Source organism: Budorcas taxicolor, chromosome 5 (genome assembly GCF_023091745.1).
Source record: "Budorcas taxicolor isolate Tak-1 chromosome 5, Takin1.1, whole genome shotgun sequence".
In the NCBI taxonomy this organism is placed as follows: domain Eukaryota; kingdom Metazoa; phylum Chordata; class Mammalia; order Artiodactyla; family Bovidae; genus Budorcas; species Budorcas taxicolor.
The window spans coordinates 35,927,477-35,949,241 of record NC_068914.1 but is presented as its reverse complement, the minus strand read 5'-3'; the positions used below and the strand labels follow the sequence as shown (position 1 = coordinate 35,949,241).

At 40.5% G+C, this 21,765-nt stretch overlaps 1 protein-coding gene across 1 annotated transcript in view; it reads left to right on the top strand.

The window, feature by feature from the left end:
- MTR (5-methyltetrahydrofolate-homocysteine methyltransferase) overlaps positions 1-21,765 on the top strand; it is a 123,809-nt gene that overhangs the window by 38,539 nt on the left and 63,505 nt on the right. The window contains exons 11-15 of the mRNA XM_052641531.1: positions 275-342; positions 2,400-2,479; positions 5,094-5,206; positions 8,448-8,588; positions 9,723-9,908. Of these exons, the coding sequence (XP_052497491.1) occupies positions 275-342; positions 2,400-2,479; positions 5,094-5,206; positions 8,448-8,588; positions 9,723-9,908 (588 nt within the window). The remainder of the gene's footprint in view (positions 1-274; positions 343-2,399; positions 2,480-5,093; positions 5,207-8,447; positions 8,589-9,722; positions 9,909-21,765) is intronic.

The window sequence follows — 21,765 nt, the reverse complement described above, 5'->3', positions numbered from 1 at the left end:
TTCTGCTCAGCATATGGGTAAAACAAATTTTCGTTATGATCAGATAGACAGAGGCCTCAATGCATTTCATCTGAACTGTTCCCTGCTTTTAACCTTGTATCTGAGTCTTGTGAAGGCTTTATATCTAGAGTCAAATATGTTTAGCTCTCTTTTAAATGTAAAATTAGTTATTCAGGAAATGTGGATGGTGGTGAACTTAGAATTGATGCTGAATTGATGGTGGTGAACTTAGAATTCTGATAAGCTTTCTGAAACTTTCCTTTTCTAAATGCAGGATTTTGCTGTTGATGGCTTGGTCAACATAGTTGGCGGATGCTGTGGTACGACACCAGATCATATCAGGTGATAATCACTTCTAAGTGTTTAATTTTTTGTTATGGGATGAATTGTGTCCCCCTCAAAATTCATAGATCAAAGCCCTAATCCCCAGTTCTGAATGTGACAGTAATTAGAGGTAGGGTGGTTAAGCAGGTAATTGAGGTAAAATGAGGTCATGTGAATAGATCCTGATCCAGTGTGTGGCTGGTGAGGGCAGACACACACAGGAGGGGCCCCTGTGCAAGCGCAGGGAGAAGAGGGCCAGTGAGAAGCCAAGGGGAGGAAGCCAGCCCTGCTGACGCCATGACCTGAGACTCCTAGCCTCCAAAACATTGAGAAACCTTGCTGTTTAAACTCCTCAGCCTGTGGTATTTAATTATGGCAGTCCTAGCAAACTAGGATACTTTAATTTTTATAAAGTACAAAAATAATGAAATGAAATCTCATGTGCCTAAGACATAATTTTCAGCATTTTGCTATTCTTATTTTATCTATTCTCTAACTTCTTTTTCCCCCTTAGATGATTATAAGCAAATCCTAGCTATCTTAACACTGTACCTTTAAATATCTGATTAATATTCCAATGTTCACTTCCAGTGCTCAAGGAAGGATAGCTCATATGTGGAGGAATACCTGCCTCCACTAGATTCTTTCATGGACAGAAGAGACAGTAAGCGGCAAGCACCTTGAGGTCAAGAAGAGTATCTTCACCTTGCCTGGCACCTCGCTTAACCCACGTTGTTGAGGGTTCAGGAAGGGAGTGTGAGACAGGACATGGTGAAGGGTGTGGTTAAGTCCCTGCAGTTTCATGATTAATCCTCTTATAAAGAGTATTGGAATTGAAAGTTGAGGACTGTTTCTGTTTTTATTTTTTTCCCTAAAGTGACTGATGATCATATTTTGAGCCAGTCACCTGACTGTTCTGCATCTGTTTCATACCTATAAAATGTTCACTGTGTGAATTGCCTAATGTTGTACTGCTTTTGTTGACCTCTGTGATAGATTCTATTAAGAGTCTATAATTTTTTAAACATCTTTTAAATACTATGTGAAAGCTATTAATAGTTGAGGATAGCTTATCTATGGATCTCTTTTTGTTTTTAAGGTTATTGCCTCCTTTATAGGGCTTCCCTTGTGGCTCAGCTGGTAAAGAATCTGCCTGCAAGGCGGGAAATCTGGGTTCAAACCCTGGGTTGGGAAGATCCCCTGGAAAAGGGAAAGACTACTCCCCACTCCAGTATTCTGGCCTGGAGAATTCCATGCACTGTATAGTCCATGGGGTCACAAAGAGTCGGACGTGACTGAGCGACTTTCACGTTCACTTTCCTCCTTCATAGAAAGAGTTGCTTCAAAAATTGCTGTGTGTGTGTGTTTATCTATCTCTGTATATATATATTTGCTGCTTTTATTTTGTCATTCACATATTAATTTGGGGAGCTGTAGTGAATGGTTCATACTGGTCCTGATCAATTTAGTAGAGCAGGCAGATTTTTCAAGGCTAATCAGAGACATATTTCATTGAAGCTGAGAAGGTTCCAAAGAGTATGAATAACTAAAACAAATTTCCAGGAGTGGTTATTTTGGATTTTTAGTGATGTCTTACTCTGAATCCTCTCTACTGTGTGTGTGTGTGTGCTTAAAAAAAAATACCTAAAGGATTTAATTTCCTTTGCTCTAGGCATCTCCTCTCCTCTTTACTCTTCCTTCTCAACAATGAAGCCTTTTTTTTCTTTTAAATTACTGTGTGGATTAAGGACATCTTCAGGTTGGGAAGGGGTGGGGGAGATTTGCTGTGTGCATTTGTGTAAACTCTCATATCTGTAGGTGCACGTTTGTAGGTTCACGTCTGTGAGCATAGAAACTGGTCTGGTCCATACACAGCAGACGGGACAGATACAGAAATGTGAAATAGTATAGATTCATTTTCTGCATTACTGAGAAAACTAAAAAGCACAATTGCTGCTGCACATTTGGAACTAGGTATATAATTATGTTAAACAGACTTAATGTCATAGCTGGAAATCAGCTTAATTGAATTTTGTTCTGAGTTAATGGATATTGTGTTTTCTCTTTTAACTCAGAGAAATTGCTGAAGCTGTGAAAAACTGTAAGCCTAGAGTTCCACCTGCCAGTGTTTTTGAAGGGCATATGCTACTGTCTGGTAAGTCGTAAAGATGTGATTTTTTTATAATTTCAGAAATCGTTTGTAGATTAAGTTTGTATGTTTAGCCTACATGGTAGTGATGTTTAGGCCAAGGAACTTGTTTATTAGGTCAAAGAAGACTATGTATTTTTCTTGGCACTTAAATTAGTTCTGGCAAAGAACCCATTGTGTTTTTTAGGGATGGGAGCAGGAAGATACTTCAGGGAAATGTGAAGGAAGGCACAGGTAGTGCCCTTGGTCAGAGTTATTGTGCACTGCTTTGAAAATGTACATGGGCCACAGCCTAACAATTTTAATTGTCAGATTTGCTGCTAGTTGCTAAAAAATCTAGCCCAGGCTCAAGGTTTTTTAATGATGGTAGTCTCTTCCTAGAAAATTTTATGTGCTTCTAAAATATTATTGTCCTGCTCTTATGTTGAGTATGTGTTCAGGACTTTACAAAGAGTTTTAATATGTATTATTCTGTTTTGTTCTCAACAGCCCTGTGGGGTAGGCAGCTTCCCTTTTTCAGAATAAGCTTTAGTGTTCAAAAGAGTGTTGGTAAAATAGGTTATCATGCCAACTATTAGAAAAAAGGCTTTAAATTTTATATTTTTCCCACAAGACTTTAATGTTGTATTCTTAGAAAATATCTTTAAGCAAAAAGGAAAATGTGTATACAGTTTCTTAGAGAACCTGCAGATAGCACACATGAGGAATTATGCCCCCTAACAGAATTCAACATTTCTCTAAACTGATGTATTTTTGTTCCATATGTTCTCCTAAGAAAAGTGAAATGAAGTACAAGTTACAGTAAAAGTAATATCTACTTTTTTCACTCAGAACATACTGCATAGAATTAATCCCAGTGAGTGAGATGAAGTTGAGTTAAAAATATACCTCTTCAGTCTACCCTTTTTTTTCCTTTTTATTCTCCAGAAGATAGGATAAAATTAGAAGAAGAGGGATTTGTGATTTATGATACACCCTCTACCCAGAAAAAGGGCTTTCATCAGAGAGAGGTGTGGTGGAATAGTTTATTTCATCCTTAGATCTTACTTCGGCCAAAGTGTTAGTTGTTCAGTCGTGCCCAGCTCTTTGCGACTCTGTGGACTGTGGCCTATCAGGCTCTTCTGTCCACGGAATTCTCTAGGCAAGAGTACCAGAGTGGGTTGCCACTCCCCTTCTAGGGGATCTTCCCGACCCAGGGATCAAACCTGGGTTGTCCATATTGTAGGCAGATTGTTTACCATCTGAACCACTTCAGCCAAGGACTAAGTTAAAATGGTTAACCTTTGCCACAGTTGAAATAGGAGATAACCATTTAGTTATGATTTTTAAAAAGAGTTTATATATGTAAGAATGAAAGAATTCTTTCTTCTGATTTGAATTTCATGTGCTATTTCTAAATTATTTTAAGAAAACACCTTTAATCAGATTTTAGAAGGATAACATCAAACATACTCTTTTTAATTGTTCTTTTATAAATTGCAGGCTTGAGAATAAATATAGTTTTTCTGTCAGATGCTTCACAGTCATAATAAATCAGAAGTGCTTTGTGTGAAATACTTTTAGAGCAATGCAGCAGGGCCTCTCCAGTATTTAAATGTTGGCAGCCTGCTTGTGTGCCCTGGGAACTCCAGGTTCTCACTAAAGATCAGGGATGCTCTGAGGCTGGCATGGGGGAATGAGGCCGTGAGGATGGTACCAATGAAGAAGGAAATCACAGGCCCAAACTGGGAAGTGATAGTCTTCCAAGTCAGGGAACAAAAGCCATTTGGTAAGCTCAATCCTCTAGACAAGTCCCCTGGGGTGTTGACTAAAATGGCTGTACAGGGCTTGCATCCCAGGGCTGACTGTCCCCAGAGCCTGCCTGTGACGATCTAGCAAGGCTTCTGCTCCTAAAACTGTAAATATTAAGAGTAGAACAAAAACAGTTAAAGGTCATTTCCTCTGGTAGTACTTTATATTGCATGTTGCTTTTTTCCTCAGTGTAACATATCCACAGTAATTATCTGATATTTGCCCCTAAATCAGCCTTTAACAGGGAGATGTTATTGTCCCTTGACAAATAAGGAAGGAGGAGCAAAAAGCCTAAGTGGCTTGCCCAGGGTCAGCTGTCTGCCAGCGTTCAGCCCGAGTCCTTCCTCGTGACCCTGTCTGGCCTTGCTGATTATTGGTTCTTGGCCTCTGGATCAAAGAGATGAGATAAATTCTAAATACACTGTTGGTAGGATTAAGAAAGCTTACTCCATCTGGCTTCGAGCCAGTGTCTGAAGGGACAGCTGAGGAGCATTCCTTTAGATTCTAACCTCATGGTTTTTGCCCCAGACTCTTGGTTACATAAGAATATGATGATAATTTTGCTTTGCTACTCAGAGCTGGTTCTGATTCAGCTCTTTAGAGAAATTTGCAATTTCCAGCCCTGAAATATCTCTTCCTTTGAGAGTTCTGGTGGTAAACATACAGACTTGTCCTGTGTTTAAATATCCATAGGGGAAAAGGCCATGCCAAGCTAGTCAGATGGGATGTGGCATAGAAACTTCTTTTCTATCTCATGACAACATTTGTTTTCTGTCTCTTGTCGTTACATGTATTTTCAGAAAATTTTCAAAATACTTCTCCTTTTAAGGTCTAGAGCCCTTCAGGATTGGACCATACACCAACTTTGTTAACATTGGAGAGCGCTGTAACGTTGCAGGATCCAGGAGGTTTGCTAAACTCATCATGGCAGGAAATTATGAAGTGAGCATCATTAATAAGTCCCTTGAGTCATCCGCTATGTATTTTGGCTAAGACAGCATCCAAACAAAGCTGCTCTGCCTTTGATAGCATTGTTAGCAGAGCTGCTAGACAGTGTGAGAATGGTAAAGGGTGTTTGCAGCTGGCCGGGCCGGTGGGAGGATGAGGCTTCGAAAAATCAAAGGTGCTCTTGTTGATATTTGTCAAAAAAATGCACTCAAGGTATGAAATGGGATGAGATGGGAGAGACCCAGGTTCTAGCTGTTTCTATTAATTGTGAAATTTTAGAAGTTTGAAGATACTGTTCATTTCAGCTTCTCACAAATCCTTTAAGGAAACAGAAAGCCAAGACAATTCCTATTTATATTCTCATGACCACATCAGATACTGACCAGCATGGTATTATTGATTCTATTCACTGTAAACTACAATAAACAAGCAAACACAAAGAATAGGCCCTGCCTTGAAAAGTTTTGCCCTAGTGTTCTTAAACTTGATCACTCTATGAATGAGCAGAATTTAATCCAGAGAGAGCCCATCATGGACAGACTTCTTTTTTCTTATGCAAATATGAAGTTGAAACATGGAGGAATCTGATCTGGGCTTTAATGATTTTATTTTTTTCATTAACCTTCTCTCATTTTAAGATTTTAAAAACCTTTAGATCTTCCAGCAACCAGTATCAAAGTAGACTTAGTTTTAGTCACAGAGAAAGTGAAGTGTGCATTTATCATCCTTTATGAAAGTGTTAATGAGTGCTCTGTGGTGTCCCATGGAGGTCTGCTCTGCGGGTATTTCAGTTATATGGTTCCTGACGGTTCCCATCTGTCCTCTTCCCTTCATCCCTGCTACTACTCAGCCAGCACGTCCTGCTGCTATGGTCTCCCCAAGTTTAGAAGCTTTCATGGGGTGGCTTTTTTTGCACGTGGGATTCAACCCAAACTCCCTAGGCCATCATCCAGTTCTCTCCAGTTAGGCACCAACCTGCCTTCTGTCCTGATCTATCATCTGAATGTTCCAGGAGGCTTTCTTCTGCCTCCAGGCCTTCATTCGTGTCTGCTCTTATGAAATCCCTATGACCGTTCATGGTGGTATAGAGTTCTGCAGTGGCGGTGTTCTCTTTATGTTTTGATAATTAAAACCATTCTGTGGTGTCCTTTTCAGTCTCAGATTTGATAGATTTGCTACTGAGAGCAGACAGCATTTTAGGAAGAAGCAGGCAAGTGGGAGTGGTATCTGTCATCTCATCAGGTCTTACTACATGCCTGTCACTGTGCTCAGCGCTTTGTGGCATTATTTACTTCATCTTTTCAGACCTGTGAGAGAGGTGTTGTTCTCATCCCCATTTTACAGATGTCCAGCTGGAGGCTTGGCGGAGGTTAAACCACTCGCCTGTTGTTTCACAGCAAGTGAATGTTAGACCCCAAGTCCTCCAAGCCCATTCCCTTCACCGCTCTGCTGTCTCAGTGGGGATGGGGCTGGGAAGTAGGAAGTGTGTGGGGAGGAATGACTCCTCGCTGGATTCCAGTTCCCCTATTTAGTGCTCCCTTAAGGTTCTCTGGTTACGGAATGAGCACTGACCTGAGAGAAGGTCCAGTCCAGTCTGTTCACTCAACATGTACATCTTTAAACAAATCACTTTATTCATCCCTTGGAGCCTGTGTGGGAAGTTGGACCCCTGAGCTATTATTCTGTCGCTCTTCTGATATAGAAAGGTCAGGCATTGGCGTCTCTGTTTTGTGTCTTTGGTCCTCTGGTCTAAACAGGTCACTGCTTACTGTCTCCCCTCTGCTTCCTCCAGTTTGTTTCCCAGGGGCAGCTGAAGCCACTCCCTCTCAGGTAGCTTTTTCTCTTCAGTCCTCAGAGATCTCGCCCTGCCAGGTGTTTAGGCAAGACATTTGACTCTCACATTGTATGGCAGCATCCATAGCTTCTCATATGACTGTCATATGCCCTCAACTAGATGTAAGCCCTTCAGGAACAAGGACTATGACTTATGCTTCTTGTTATTCTTTATGATATTTAATGTATTGCTGATACCAAAACATTTTTTGATTTGCTGAATCTTATTGCAACCCTTTTTCTCTGTGTAATGTTGGATCATTGTGAATGGAATTCCCTCGTAGCCTGTGCCAGAGGGTCTCATGCCTCTTCTCATGATTGCTAAAAATTTCTGTTTGATTTTCTTTGGCTAAGAAAAAATTAGGACAATATTAGAATCTACTGTTGATTTTATTCCTGCTTATTTTATTATACTATGAAACATACAACAAAGACTTAAAGTCTCTACCAATCAGTTAGAAAACTTTATTGAACATATCTGTTTTGCCTATCATTGTTCAAACAAGAATGGTAGATACATAAGACCTTTCTCAATTTTCCAAATGCTTAAAATCCGTTTCAGAGAGTAAGCCCCTATTTGTGAAACCGTGAGGAAATGGTAATATCATATACCATGTGATAATGTTTATAATTGTTGCAGATGTTTAGAGGCAGCCAGTCATTGTGGAATAAGCAGTGTTCCCCAAAGTATGTTCTCTGAAACGCTGATCCTACAGGATATTCCTTAAATGATCATAAGTGGGAAATGCTGTGTATTGTATTTTGTACTTGGAGATTTACAGTGTATAATAAGGTATTAATGGATTTGAAAATTCTTTTAGCATAAAAAAATTTAACTTATATTTCATGTAACTGCTGTCAGTAGCCTGCAGTGAATGCTTTGCATGATTTGGTGAATATTGAAGAGTTAGACAAGTTTTGGATGGTTTCTGTAATGGCTTTTCTTGAAGGAGGTGGGACTTGAGCTGGGTCTTAAATAGTATAGAAAGGGAGGGGATTGTATTTGAAGCAGAGGGAACAGTATGTGTGACACAGAGGTGGAAGCGGATTTAGCTGGGTGAAGGGTGCCAGGGTTCGGGGGGAGATGTTGAGTTGGATAAGATGATGGGGCAGGTCCCCAGGACCTGGAACACCATGCTGAGGGACTGAGGTTCTTTACGGGAGGAATCAGAGCCTCTGTGGGTTCTAAGGAGTGATGAATTGTGATGGAAGAGATGTTTAGGAAAGGTTCATCTGCGATGGTTGAGAGCAGCTCAGGGTCAGGGGGTGGGAGGGTGAGGGGCTGGCTAGCTAGCCTAGTGGAGTTAGAAGGGACTGCCCGGGATGGTGAAGGACTACTTTTGTCAGACTTTTCTTGAGTCACCCTCTCCTGACACTGCTTCCTCTTGAATTCTTTCCTCAGGAAGCACTGAGCGTTGCCAAAATGCAGGTGGAAATGGGAGCCCAGGTGTTGGATATTAACATGGATGATGGCATGCTGGATGGTCCAAGTGCAATGACCAGATTCTGCAACTTCATTGCTTCTGAGCCTGACATTGCCAAGGTTGTACGGAGCTTCGATTCATCAAGGGGAATTTACATGTGCTGCCCTGTCGCTCATTGACTTTGTCACTTTTCCCTTTGTCATCTCCTACACTGGTGTTCTGTTGAACTGCGTTGAAAGCCCAGTGGTTTCTGATTGTTCGTTTCCTCACATAATGGCAGCCTTTCAATATAAACCAGACTTCAGAGAGAAGGATGTGACAGTAGTGCGACTGTTCGCAAGGCTTCTGGAATTGGTCACAAGGATTATTGAATTTCCTCTGATGTCTGAATAGGCTAAGAACTAACGTTTCATGTCTCTGAAGGATATACTTACCTGTTGCTACCAATTATTAGTTCTGTTTCTACTGTAGACTAGGGAACTCAGATATCAGATAGTCCTTCCTTATTGCAGGAAGAATGGACCTTTTTAGGCATATCAGAGTAAGACAAAATTATAAAACAAGATTAAATTGAGGTATTAATGTCAGCTTTTACATTTGTTCTTTAAGATGAAAGTTAATTTTTGTGTCAAGCTTTTCAGAAATTTTAGATGGGTTCTAAAAAATTAAAAATGTTCATTTCTTTACAATTGAATTTGTGATGAGGAGTGAGTTTTGACTTTTTTGTGTGTTTGTTATTCTTTTAAGGACACTTCCTAGAGCCTTAAGAGCTAGGGCTGTTATTTTTTTGTTAAGCTTCAGCAAATGTTTAAGTGAGAAGTCCTGTGGTAAGCACTGAATTACATTAACCCATCCTTCATTTGTGTCTTAAAACTCTGCACTTAAAAGCCTCAAGGCTTCTCTGGGAGTAAATATTTTGAGAATTTAAGGTGAAGAGAAGCTGAATGACCTGTTTAAAATCAGAATCAGAGGGGGTGAAATGACCCCAGTGAAATGACTTCTGTGCTCTCATTCTGATATTTAGCTATCATCTTTTGAGTTACCAGTTTCTGGCCCACACATGAGGTCTCTTGTTAGACTGCAATTACTCCAAATATTTTGGTATTTAGGAACAAGAATAAGATTAAAATCCTGTCTCTGTTATTCGTATATTGTTTCCCTAAAGGAGAAAGAGGGAATATATGAGAGTCCTTGGAAGGGGATTTGTGGTGACTTGCTGTCTTTCTGTGATCGTCTTGCCTTTCTGTACTCAGGTGCCCTTGTGCATCGACTCTTCCAATTTTGCTGTGATTGAAGCCGGGTTAAAGTGCTGCCAGGGGAAGTGCATTGTTAATAGCATCAGCCTGAAGGAGGGAGAGGATGACTTCTTGGAGAAGGCCAGAAAGATTAAGAAGTTTGGAGCTGCTGTGGTGGTTATGGCTTTTGATGAAGAAGGACAGGTGAGTAATTTCTTTTGATCTGGCTTCACTGTCTTACACAGTGGCTTAAAGCAGTAGAAGAGAACTGAGCCCAAAATAGATGTGTATACTGTATGTACCATACATATGTGTATGCACACATGGGCATACCTTAGAGATACCATGGGTTCCATTCCAGGCCACTGCAATAAAGCAAATATCGTAGGAAAGCCAGTCACATGAATTTTTGGTTTCCTAGTACATAGAAAAATTATGTTTACACTGTACTATAGTCTATTAAGTGTGCAATAGCATTGAAAGTGAAAGTGTTAGTTGCTTAGTCGTGTCTGACTCTTTGCAACCCCATGGACTGTAACCCACCAGGCTCATCTGTCCATGGATTTCCCAGGCAAGAATACTGGAGTGGGTTGCCATTCCCTTCTCCAGGGGATCTTCCCAACCTAGAGATCGATTGTCTAGAAAAAAAGTACATACCTTAATTAAAAATGCTTTATTGCTAAAAACTGCTATCATCTGAACCTCCAGGGAGTTATAGTAGTAGCATCAAAGATCACCACAACAAGTAGAATAATAAAAAAGAAGTTTGAAACATTGCAAGAATTACCGAAATGTGACATAGACATGAAGTGAGCAAATGCTTTTGGAAAAGTGGTATCAATAGATTTGCTTAATGCTTAGTTGCCACATACCTTTAGTTTGTAAAACAATGCAGTGTCTATGAAGAACAATAAAACAAGATCTGCCTCTATATATATGTATATATGTCTGTGTATATATATGTGTGTGTGTGTATACACCTATTTACATCTATCTAGATATGAAAATTTGACATATAGTAGTCTCTACATCAGTTGAAAAAGGAATTACTCAATAAATGCTGTTGAATAACTGGCTATGATTTTAGAAGAAAATAAAACTTGAGCCCAATTTCGTGCCATATACCAAAATAAAATATACATCAATTAAAGGTCTAAATTTAAAAAAAAAGTCCAAAGAATATATGGGAAAATATTTATCTGAATTTCGGAAACCAGAAATAAAACTGATAGACCTATTTATATAAAAGTGTAAAATTTTGTATGACAAAAGGTATGGTTTTATTTGCAGCATGAGTTACAACAGTGGGTTAATACCTCTAATAGGCAGAGTTTCTATAAATCAGAGAGTAAAATACCCCTATCAAGTCAGTGGAAGAATGAACAAAGAAAATGAGCAGCAATTTTTAGAAAAAGAAACACAAAATAGCCAATGAATATCCTAAGTCATGCATTCGATTTTCCCTCGTAGAGTGATTTTTCTTAGTTCGTAAAAGTGGAATGGCTAGGTGAAAGTGTGTGTTCATGTGACATTTTTGATATACATTGTTAAATTTTCCTTCTGAAAAGTCATCTGCTGCTGCTAGTTAAGTGTGGTAAGGCCAGTTGACATAATTTTTATTTTTTTACCAAAGGTTTGACTATGTAGATAGTTAAAGAGACATATTTTTTTATGAAAACATAAAACATATATTGTTTTATGAAAAACAAAAGCCCTAAGCCTCAAGATCCCCAGATAACTGCTTACAACTTAACTGATTCTTGTATCATTTACCTCCTCATCTTCAAATTCCAGTTCTAGTTATTATTTATTGCTGTTCTAGTGGTTAAGAACTTGACTTTTTCATCATCCTCTACCTCCTCTCCATGTATCTTTGCTTTTATCCCCCCATCCTTCCAGTATAGTTAATTTCAGTTGTAACTATTTTGGGCACTCATATTAAGTAGTGTAAAAGTACTTAGAGCTGCCAGAACTTACACAGGACTGGGAAATAGACTCTTGGAGGGCACAACAGAAGTTTGTGCACCAGGACCCAGGAGAAAGGAACAGTGACCCCACAGGAGACTGTCCTGGACTTGCCTGTGGGTGTCTGGGGTGGGTCCGGGAGTCTCCAGTGAAGGCGTGGGTCAGTGGTGGCCTGCTACAGGGTTGGGGGCATCGACTATAGCAGTACATGCATGGGATCTTTTGAGGGAGGTCACCATTATCTTCATTACCTCCACCCCAGGTAAATAGCAGGTAAATTTGGCCCCAGGTAAATAGCAGGGAGGGAACACAGCTCCACCCATCAACAGAAAATTAGATTAAAGATTTACTGAGCATGGCACTGCCCATCAGAACAAGACCCGATATCCCCCTCAGTCAATCTATCCCCTCAGGAAGCTTTCATAAGCCTCTTATCCTTCTCCATCAGAGGGCAGACAGACTGAAAACCACAATCACAGAAAACTAACCAATCTAATCACATGGATCACAGCCTTGTCTAACTCAGTGAAACCATGAGCCATGCTGTGTAGGGCCACCCAAGAAGGATGGGTCATGGTGGAGAGTTCTGACAAAACTGGAGAAGGGAATGGCAAACCACTTCAGTGTTCCTGCCTTGAGAACCCCATGAACAGTATGAAAAGGCAAAAAGATATGACACTGAAAGATGAACTCCCCAGGTTGGTAGGTGCCCAATATACTACCGGAGATCAGTGGAGAAATAACTCCAGAAAGAATGAAGAGATGGAACCAAAGCAAAAACAGCACCCAGTTGTGGATGTGACTGGTGATGATAGCAAGCTCTGATGCTGTAAAGAGCAATATTGCATAGGAACTTGGAATGTGAGGTCCATGAATCAAGGCAAATTGGAAGTGATCAAACAGGAGATGGCAAGAGTGAACGTTGACATTTTAGGAATCAGTGAACTAAAGTGGACTGGGATGGGTGAATTTAAGTCAGATGACCATTATGTCTACTACTGTGGGCAAGAATCCCTTAAAAGAAATGGAGTAGCCGTCATAGTCCACAAGAGTCCGAAATGCAGTACTTGGATGCAGTCCCCTAAAAGAGAATGATCTCTGTTCATTTCCAAGGCAAACCATTCAGTATCATAATAATCCAAGTCTATGCCCCAACCAGTAATGCTGAAGAAGCTGAAGTTGAACGGTTCTATGAAGACCTACAAGACGTTCTAGAATTCACACTCAAAAAAGATGTCCTTTTCATTATAGGGGACTGGAATGCAAAAGTAGGAAGTCAAGAAACACCTGGAGTGACAGGCAGATTTGGTCTTGGGGTACAGAAAGAAGCAGAGCAAAGGCTAATAGAGTTCTGCCAAGAAAACACAGTGGTCATAGCAAACACACTCTTCCAACAACACAAGAGAAGACTCTACACATGGACATTACCGGATGGTCAACACCAAAATCAGATTGGTTATATTCTTTGCAGCCAAAGATGGAGAAGCTCTATACCGTCAGCAAAAACAAGACCAGAAGCTGACTGTGGCTCAGATCATGAACTCCTTATTGCCAAATTCAGACAAATTGAAGAAAGTAGGGAAAACCACTAGACCATTCAGGTATGACCTAAATCAAATCCCCTTACGATTATACAGTGGAAGTGAGAAATAGATGTAAGGGACTAGATCTGATAGACAGAGTGCCTAATGAACTATGGACGGAGATTCATGACATTGTATAGGAGACAGGGAGCAAGACCATCCCCAAGAAAAAGAAATGCAAAAAAGCAAAATGGCTGTCTGAGGAGGCCTTACAAATAGCTGTGAAAAGAAGAGAAGCAAAAAGCAAAGGAGAAAAGAAAAGATATAAGCATTTGAATGCAGAGTTCCAGAGAATGGCAAGGAGAGATAAGAAAGCCTTCCTCAGTGATCGAAGCAAAGAAATAGAAAACAATAGAATGGGAAAGACTAGAGATCTCTTCAAGAAAATTAGAGATACCAAGGGAACATTTCATGCACAGATGGGCTCAATAAAGGACAGAAATTGTATGGACCTAACAGAAGCAGAGGATATTAAGAAGAGGTGACAAGAATACACAGAAGAAGTATACAAAAAAGATCTTCACAACCCAGATAATCACAGTGGTGTGATCATTCACCTAGCGCCAGACATTGTGGAATGTGAAGTCAAGTGGGCCTTAGGAAACATCACTATGAACAAAACTAGTGGAGGTGATGGAATTCCAGTTGAACTATTTCAAATCCTAAAAGATGATGCTGTGAAAGTGCTGCACTCAATATGCCAGCACATTTGGAAAACTCAGCAATGGCCACAGGACTGGAAAAGGTCAGCTTTCATTCCAATCCCAAAGAAAGGCAATGCCAAAGAAGGCTCAAACTACCGCACAGTTGCACCCATCTCACACGCTAGTAAAGTAATACTCAATATTCTCCAAGCCAGGCTTCAGCAGTACGTGAACCGTGAACTTCCAGATGTTCAAGCTGGTTTTAGAAAAGGCAGAGGAACCAGAGATCAAATGGCCAGCATCCGCTGGATCATCGAAAAAGCAGGAGAGTTCCAGAAAAACATCTACTTCTGCTTTATTGACTATGCCAAAGCCTTTGACCGTGTGGATCACAATAAACTTGGAAAATTCTGAAAGAGATGGGAATAGCAGACCACATGACTTGCCTCATGAGAAATCTGTATGCAGGTCAGGAAGCAACAGATAGAACTGGACATGGAACAAGAGACTGGTTCCAAATAGGAAAAGGAATATGTCAAGGCTGTATATTGTCACCCTGCTTATTTAACTTCTATGCAGAGTACATCATGAGAAACGCTGGACTGGAAGAAGCACAAGCTGGAATCAAGATTGCCAGGAAAAATATCAATAACTTCAGATATGCAGATGATACCACCCTTATGGCAGAAAGTGAAGAAGAACTAAAAATCCTCTTGATGAAAGTGAAAGAGGAGAGTGAAAAAGTTGGCTTAAAGCTCAACATTCAGAAAGCAAAGATCATGGCATCTGGTCCCATCACTTCATGGCAAATAGATAGGGAAACAGTGTCAGACTTTATTTTTTTGGGCTCCAAAATCACTGCAGATGGTGACTGCAGCCATGAAATTAATAGACGCTTGCTCCTCAAAAGAAAAGTTATGACCAACCTAGAGAGCATTTTAAAAAGCAGAGACATTACTTTGCCAACAAAGGTCCTTCTAGTCAAGGCAGTGGTTTTTCCAGTAGTCATGTATGGATGTGTGAGTTGGGCTATAAAGAAAGGTGAGCACCAAAGAATTGATGCTTTTAAACTGTGATATTGGACAATACTCTTGAGAGTCCCTTGGACTGCAAGGAGATCCAACTAGTACATTGTAAAGATCAGTCCTGGGTGTTCATTGGAAGGACTGATGTTGAAGCTGAAACTCGAATACTTTGGCCACCTCATGGGAAGAGCTGACTCATTTGAAAAGACCCTGATGCTGGAAAAGATTGAAGGCAAGAGGAGAAAGGGACGGCAGAGAATGAGATGGTGGATGGCATCACCGATCAATGGACATAGGTTTGAGTAAACTCCGGGAGTTGGTGATGGACAGGGAGGCCTGGCATGCTGCAGTCCATGGGGTCGCAAAGAGTTGGACACGATTGTGCGACTGAACTGAGTGGAAAAGTGGAGCCGTGTAGTATACTATGATTCCTTTTCCTTTCCTGAATCCTGTTTGTTTTTTGTGAAGTTACCTTTGTGTTTATTTTGTTTTTATGTATTTTCAAACTGTTCCCTAGTTGTGTAAATTTCCAATATGCAATGTATGCAGACACATTAAGTAGACTGTCATTTTAATTTGTTGAATAATTCTCCCTCCAAGACTTCTGACATAATCAGGAGTGGTTGCTCAGGAGCCTGACTGCATAGCCGTCACTGTGATATGTCCCTCCCCATCATCCTGACAGTTCTTTTCACCTCTCTCATAGCTGTTTAGATTTCAGTTTCCTCGTACTTGGTTTAATCTCTAATTTAGCGAAGTGCATCCTCTGGTGAAAGAAGACACGAAAGTAAACGTTTTTGAAGCCTTATGTGTCTGAAAATGGCTTTATTCTACTTTTATACTTAATTGAAAATGATATGAGTACAAGCCTGAAATTATTTTCTCTATGTTTTTAACTCATTGATCCGTTGTCTTGTAGTTTCAGTTGGTACTGGTGAGAAGCTTAGTGCTTGTCTAACCCTTGATTCTTTTTATGAAGCTTGTTTATTGACCCTTTTTCTGGATGTTTCTTGGATCTGCTGTGTCCATGGTTTTCTGAAGTCTCGTGATCATGAGCCATTCATCGTGTTAAGCCCTCAGTAGACACTTCAGTCAGGACATTTATGGCCACAGTTGCAAGAAGTTTCCTTGAATGGTTTATCCTCTCGTGGCCTGTGTATTATTCAGAAACTGGATGTTTTGGAAAAATTGCCTAATTTTTTTTACCTTTTCTCTCCAGTTTTTCAACTTTGACATTTGTGAGATTTTGACATCTACATTTATCTTCTCTTGAGTTTTATGTTTTATGTTTATGTTCTCTTGAATTTTATGTTCTTCCAGGAGCTCTTTTTTGTTACCTAAATGTTCTTCTTCAAATTTATATAGCAGCCTGTTTAAAGGAGGCAGATGTCTTCTCTAATTCCTTCAAGTGTATCTTGAACACCTAGTATGTGCCAGGCTGTGAGGAGTTAGCAAGGAACAAAACCTAGTCCCTTCCCGTGCACAATTTGTATTCTTAGGGGGCAAAAGGAATAAGGAAAAAAACAACATAAAAACAACATGCACACACCACTGCTGCTGCTGCTGCTAAGTTGCTTCAGTTGTGTCCAACTCTGTATGACCCCATAGACGGCAGCCCACCAGGCTCCCGCCGTCCCTGGGATTGGGTCGTGTTGAATACAATGAAGGGATATGGAGAGAATGAGGGTGACAGGCATACCACGGTGGGAGATGCTCTTTTATGCAGAGTCGTTGGAGATGGCCTCATGGATAAGGTGACATCTTAGCAGAAAGCTGAAGGGAACCAAGGGAAACATGTAAAAATGTAGGGAAGAGGGAGCCTTGAGATAGATTCCTGCTGGTTATGTTTGAAAACCACAGGGAGGCCTGTAGAGCCAGAGCAGAGGGGAGAAGAGGTTAGAAAGGCTTCAGGTCAAATCACGTAAGGTCTTGGAGACCTCTGCTAACACTTGGACTTTTCCCCTGAGTGATCTGAGAAGCCACTGAAGGGTTCTGAGCAGAGGAGCGAACCTGGTCCTAGTTGTATTTCAAAACCACTCTGGTTCTTTGTGGAGAAGGGTCTGCAGGGACCAAGCAGAACCATTGGAGGTTGTTGCTGTAGTTCAGATGAGAGTTGACTGTGACTGGGACCAAGGTGGGAGCAATAGAATATGTGAGGACTCATCTGCTTCATATATTTTTGAAGTAGAGCCAGTAGGATTTGCCTTCATGGACGTTGTGAGCCATGAAAGGAGGAGGAGTCTGGGAAATTTTTAGGTTTTATTGGCCTGGGCAGGTGAGATAGAAGGACAGTGAACAGCCTGTTCAGATGGGGTTGACTAGAAGTGTGTGTTTGGACACATGTTTGTGTGTTAAGTGTGTGCTTGTGTAGATGAGTCTGGTTTTCCTGGGCAAAGTCTGGCTTGAAGATAAGATTTCCTTCCTTGGGAATTATTTGTGCATTGATGAAAATTAAAGCAGTGAGACTGACTTCACCAAAGGAACGATGGTAGATAAGAGGTCCTAGGAACAAGTGACTCTTGGAGCCACAGTGCTTAATGGTCAGGAATAGGAGAGGATGCTTTCAGGACTTAGGAAGGACACGCCTCCCTGGTAGAAGAGGAACCAGAGGAGAGAGATCCCCTGGAAGCCAAGTGCAGAACAAGCTTTCCGAAGGGCATGGTGAGCTGTGCATAGATCAGGGAGGAAGAGACAAGCATTTACCCTTGCATTTGAAAACGGAGTTGTTTATGATCTTGCAGAGAAGGGGGGCAGCAGATGTAAACCGTTTGAGGGGAGTTTTGCCATAAAGGGGAACAGAAATAGAGTGGAAACCAGGGATGCATGTGAGAATAAGAATGAATGTGTGTGTGTCTGTATGAAGGCAGATGATGTGACCACATGGTTTTGTAAGCTGGTGGGCATGACCTGGTAGAGAGAAGGGGAGGAATTGATGTGCAAGAGGAAGGGGGCACTTGCTGGGCCCATGACCTCATGGGCTGAGAGGCCTGGCAGCCAGTCTGCACAGGGAGGGGGAGTTAGCATGCTCACAGTGCAGGAGAGAAGGCAGAGCTGAGACTGCGGGGGGAGTCTGTGCTTCTGTTTTCTCAGTGAAGCAGGAGGCAAGGTGAACTCTGAGAATGAGAGTGGAATGTTGTGTGCTTTGTGTATGTGGTGCTTTCCTTGGAGTATAAAGCAGAAATGTTCCCACAGGGAAGGATAATCACTGCCTGTGCTTTTAAAAAAGCATACATAGCCCTGGGTTCTGCCCCTTGAGTTTCTGACTCATTTGGCCTGGGGTAAGATCTGGCTTCAATAATTTTACAGCCTTAGTGGTGATTCTCTTGAATACTCTGGCTGAAAACCACCAGCAGAGTTTATCTCATTTAGTCCTCATAGCAACCACGTGGGGTAGCTGTCGTCCTATTTTACAGTGAGCCAAGGTCAAATGGCTGGGACATAACGGAGCCACATTTGGATCCCTGGCCTGCCTGGTTTGAAAACTGATACAGGCTTCCAAATCCTGTGTTATCTCCACTGCAGAGTACTTGATCTTGGCTAAGAACAAGCGTTCCCAATTTAGATTTGAATGTGTCCACAAATAAAAAGCAAATGTAGAAGAAATTTTTTGACTTGTGAGTTATGAGAAAAGTACACATTAGGGCAATATTAAGGTAATGGTTTGTCCTTACTAAGTTAGCAAAAGTATACTTAAAAATCATCAAGATCTGTGCTGGTATAACAGTGGTAAAGAGAAAGTCTTGTTCATTGTAGAGTATAGCATAAATTGAGATAGTCCTTTTTTTTTTTTTAAGTTCTACCAAGTTTATTACTACAAACCCATCTCACTCTACCCTCATGCCTGTGTGCTCAGTCGTGTAACTCTGTGGACTGCAGCCTGCCAGGCTCCTCTGTCAATGGACTTTTCAGTTCCAGGCAAGAATACTGGAGTGGGTTGTCATTTCCTTCTCCAGGGATAGTCCTTTTGAATGACCCTGTAATACCTAAAGACATAAAAATGTTCATACCCTTTGAGATAATGATCTCATTTCTGGGAAGTTATCCCAATAAAAGCATTAGCAGCATAAGAATACTATATATGCAGAGATTTTTCGCTAGCTTTTTATTGAAGATATAATAACCTTAATGCCCAGTTGGGTAGATACTGATAACTTATGTTACATCAGTCTGTTGAAATATTATTCAGAGTATTTAAATATTAATTATGAATATTGTGGAGCAGCAAAAATAAAACCATAAAACAACAGTTATATAGACACTGCATATATACAGCTACATAAAAACTCCATTTGGTAAAGTTTGAAGGAGAATGTTGTAAAGGAGAATAATTGTTAGAGTGAGATGGTGAAATTAAAGGTGCCTTTTTCAAAACTGCTTTTCCTAATTAAAAATTTTGTTCTATATGAGTATAGACTTACATGTTCATTGAAGAACTGTGGTATTAAAAATTATAAAGAGCAAAGCCAAAAAATTCATATAGTTGAAAAGTTCAGGAACCAACAATGCAGGTATTTTGGTGTGAAGGCATTTCTTCTGTTGATTGAGTTTTCAGCGCTATTGAGTGTAACAATCAGTTAAGAACCAAGATTTGCTTTGCTTGACTGATACCACACGTTATAAGTAGAAAGCTCTCTTAAATGGAAAACCACTGTTGCAACGAAATAAAGCAGAGGAATTCACACACACTGTTGTTCCAGTACATGATGGCTATCTTTGCTTTATGCTTGTGATCTATATTGTGATGACAACCTCAAGGTCAAAGCAACGTCAAGGCCAGCTATGACAGAAAACTGGCCTCGAGACTTCTGGATTAGAAGGCAAATAAGGAGGCATTTCTGTGTTTTTTGGTCGATGTTAGTAGTTTAAATCAACTTATTTAAAATTTTTTTAGTAACTTTATTTATTTGTTTTAGGCTGTGCTGGGTCTTCATTGCTATGCACCAGCTTTCTAGTTGTGACCAGTGGGGGCTACTCTCTAGTTGCAGTGGGAGGGCCTCTTACTGGTGAGGCTTCACTCGTTGCAGAGTACAGGCTCTCTGGGCTTCAGTAGTTGTAACACAAAGGCTCAGTTGCCCTGCAGCATGTAGGATCTTCCTGGACCAGGGATCAAACCAGTGTCTCCTCCGTAGGCAAGTGGATTCTTAACCACTGTCAGGGTTAAGGGAACTCCTTATGTGATAATATATAAACTATAGTAAGAAACTTCCGTGGGGAAAATTAACTATCACTACTCACTTTCTAGATTGAATTCTCCTTTTCTGATTGAAATGATTACTTTTATATGACAATTTTTAATTATGTAGGTTTCTTAGAAGTACAGTTAGCATATAATAGAATAGACTATATTTTGCTTATACATGTGTATACTGATTATATGAAAAGATAATCAGTATTGTCCTATAAAAGATTCATTATATTCAACACATTTTCCTATGTTAAAGTGGTTTGAAAATAATTTTCTAATTTATGGAGAAATAAAACTCTATCAGGATATTGATTAAAATTAACTAATCCTAATCTTGAAAATGGAGAAGGGCATGGCAGCCCACTTCAATATTTGTGCCTGGAGAATTCCATGGACAGGGGAACCTAGCAGGCTATAGTCCATGGGGAAGCAGAGTCAGACACGACTGAAGTGACTTAGCACCCAATCTAGAAAATAATGAGGAATCTGTATCTGGGGGTCATTCAGGAACATGATATGTCTTTCCAGTTACTATTCCATCAAGTTTTATAGTTTCTCTTTAATAGGAAATCTCAAGAGCATTCCTATGTATTTGTGTTGTTTCCTTGTTGTGATTTTGGTTTATTTTTCCTTTCGTAAATATTTTTCCTTTGGTAGTAATTTTTAGATTTTTATTTCATCAGCTTTTTAATTAAATTCAGATAAGTTGATACTGGTTTTGAGTTGAATATTCCAGTAGGATGTGTACCAGTAGTTCTAGGAAACCAAAATCACCTTTACTTTTACTTTGCTGAAGGTAGTTGACCCCAGCCAAGGAGTTGATTCTCAAGTTTTCTGCTCTGAGACTCTTTGAGCTTTGTTAAAATCTGATGTATATTTTCACATTTCAAGAGACTCCTTTTTAGTGGCTATGGAGAGGTCACCCCTCTCTGGCTAAGATGGCATGGTTGAGTATTTCTCTCCTTTAGTCTTTCTTTATAAGATGGATTGTATTTTAAATTCTTTGTAGGAAGGAGACTTGTCCAGTGCGCCTTCAGAGGTGAGAGTTTGTTGTAGGAATATGAGGAGCATAGGCCTCCAACCCATGTTTGGTCTTACCTCCATGCCTGGGGTGTTCATCCTGTCCTTCAGAAATAATAGCATGACATTCAGTTGGCATACCTCCAATGCCGAGGGTCCCAGTTGCCCGGAATGCATCTGGTGTGAGAGAGATTTGAGTGGATTCATTTACTCCTGTTGAGACATAGTGTTGCTTCATCCAGCCTGTAGTATTAGGCTTTGCGGAGTAGGATTTTCTAGCTAACAGCCTCTCTCTGTTGTTTCTAGAGAAAAGCTATGACGAGACATTGGCTCATGATAAAGACCATTCAGATGAGTCTGCTTTCTGATCTCCTCACCTGCTATGTCACTGGTGGTTCTTCTAAACCAGTAGTTCTCAAATGGGGTGATTTGGCCCACCCCAGGAGACACTTGGCAATGTCTAGACAAATTTTTGTTTATTGTCATGACTGGGTTGTTGGGAAGGGATGTCCTTCTGACATCTAGTAGGAGAGGGCAAGGATGCTGCTAAAAACCCTACAAAGCACAGGGCTGCCCCCCACAGCAAAGAATTATCTGGTCCAAATTGCCAGTAGTGTCTTTTTGAATTGTGGTTTACTC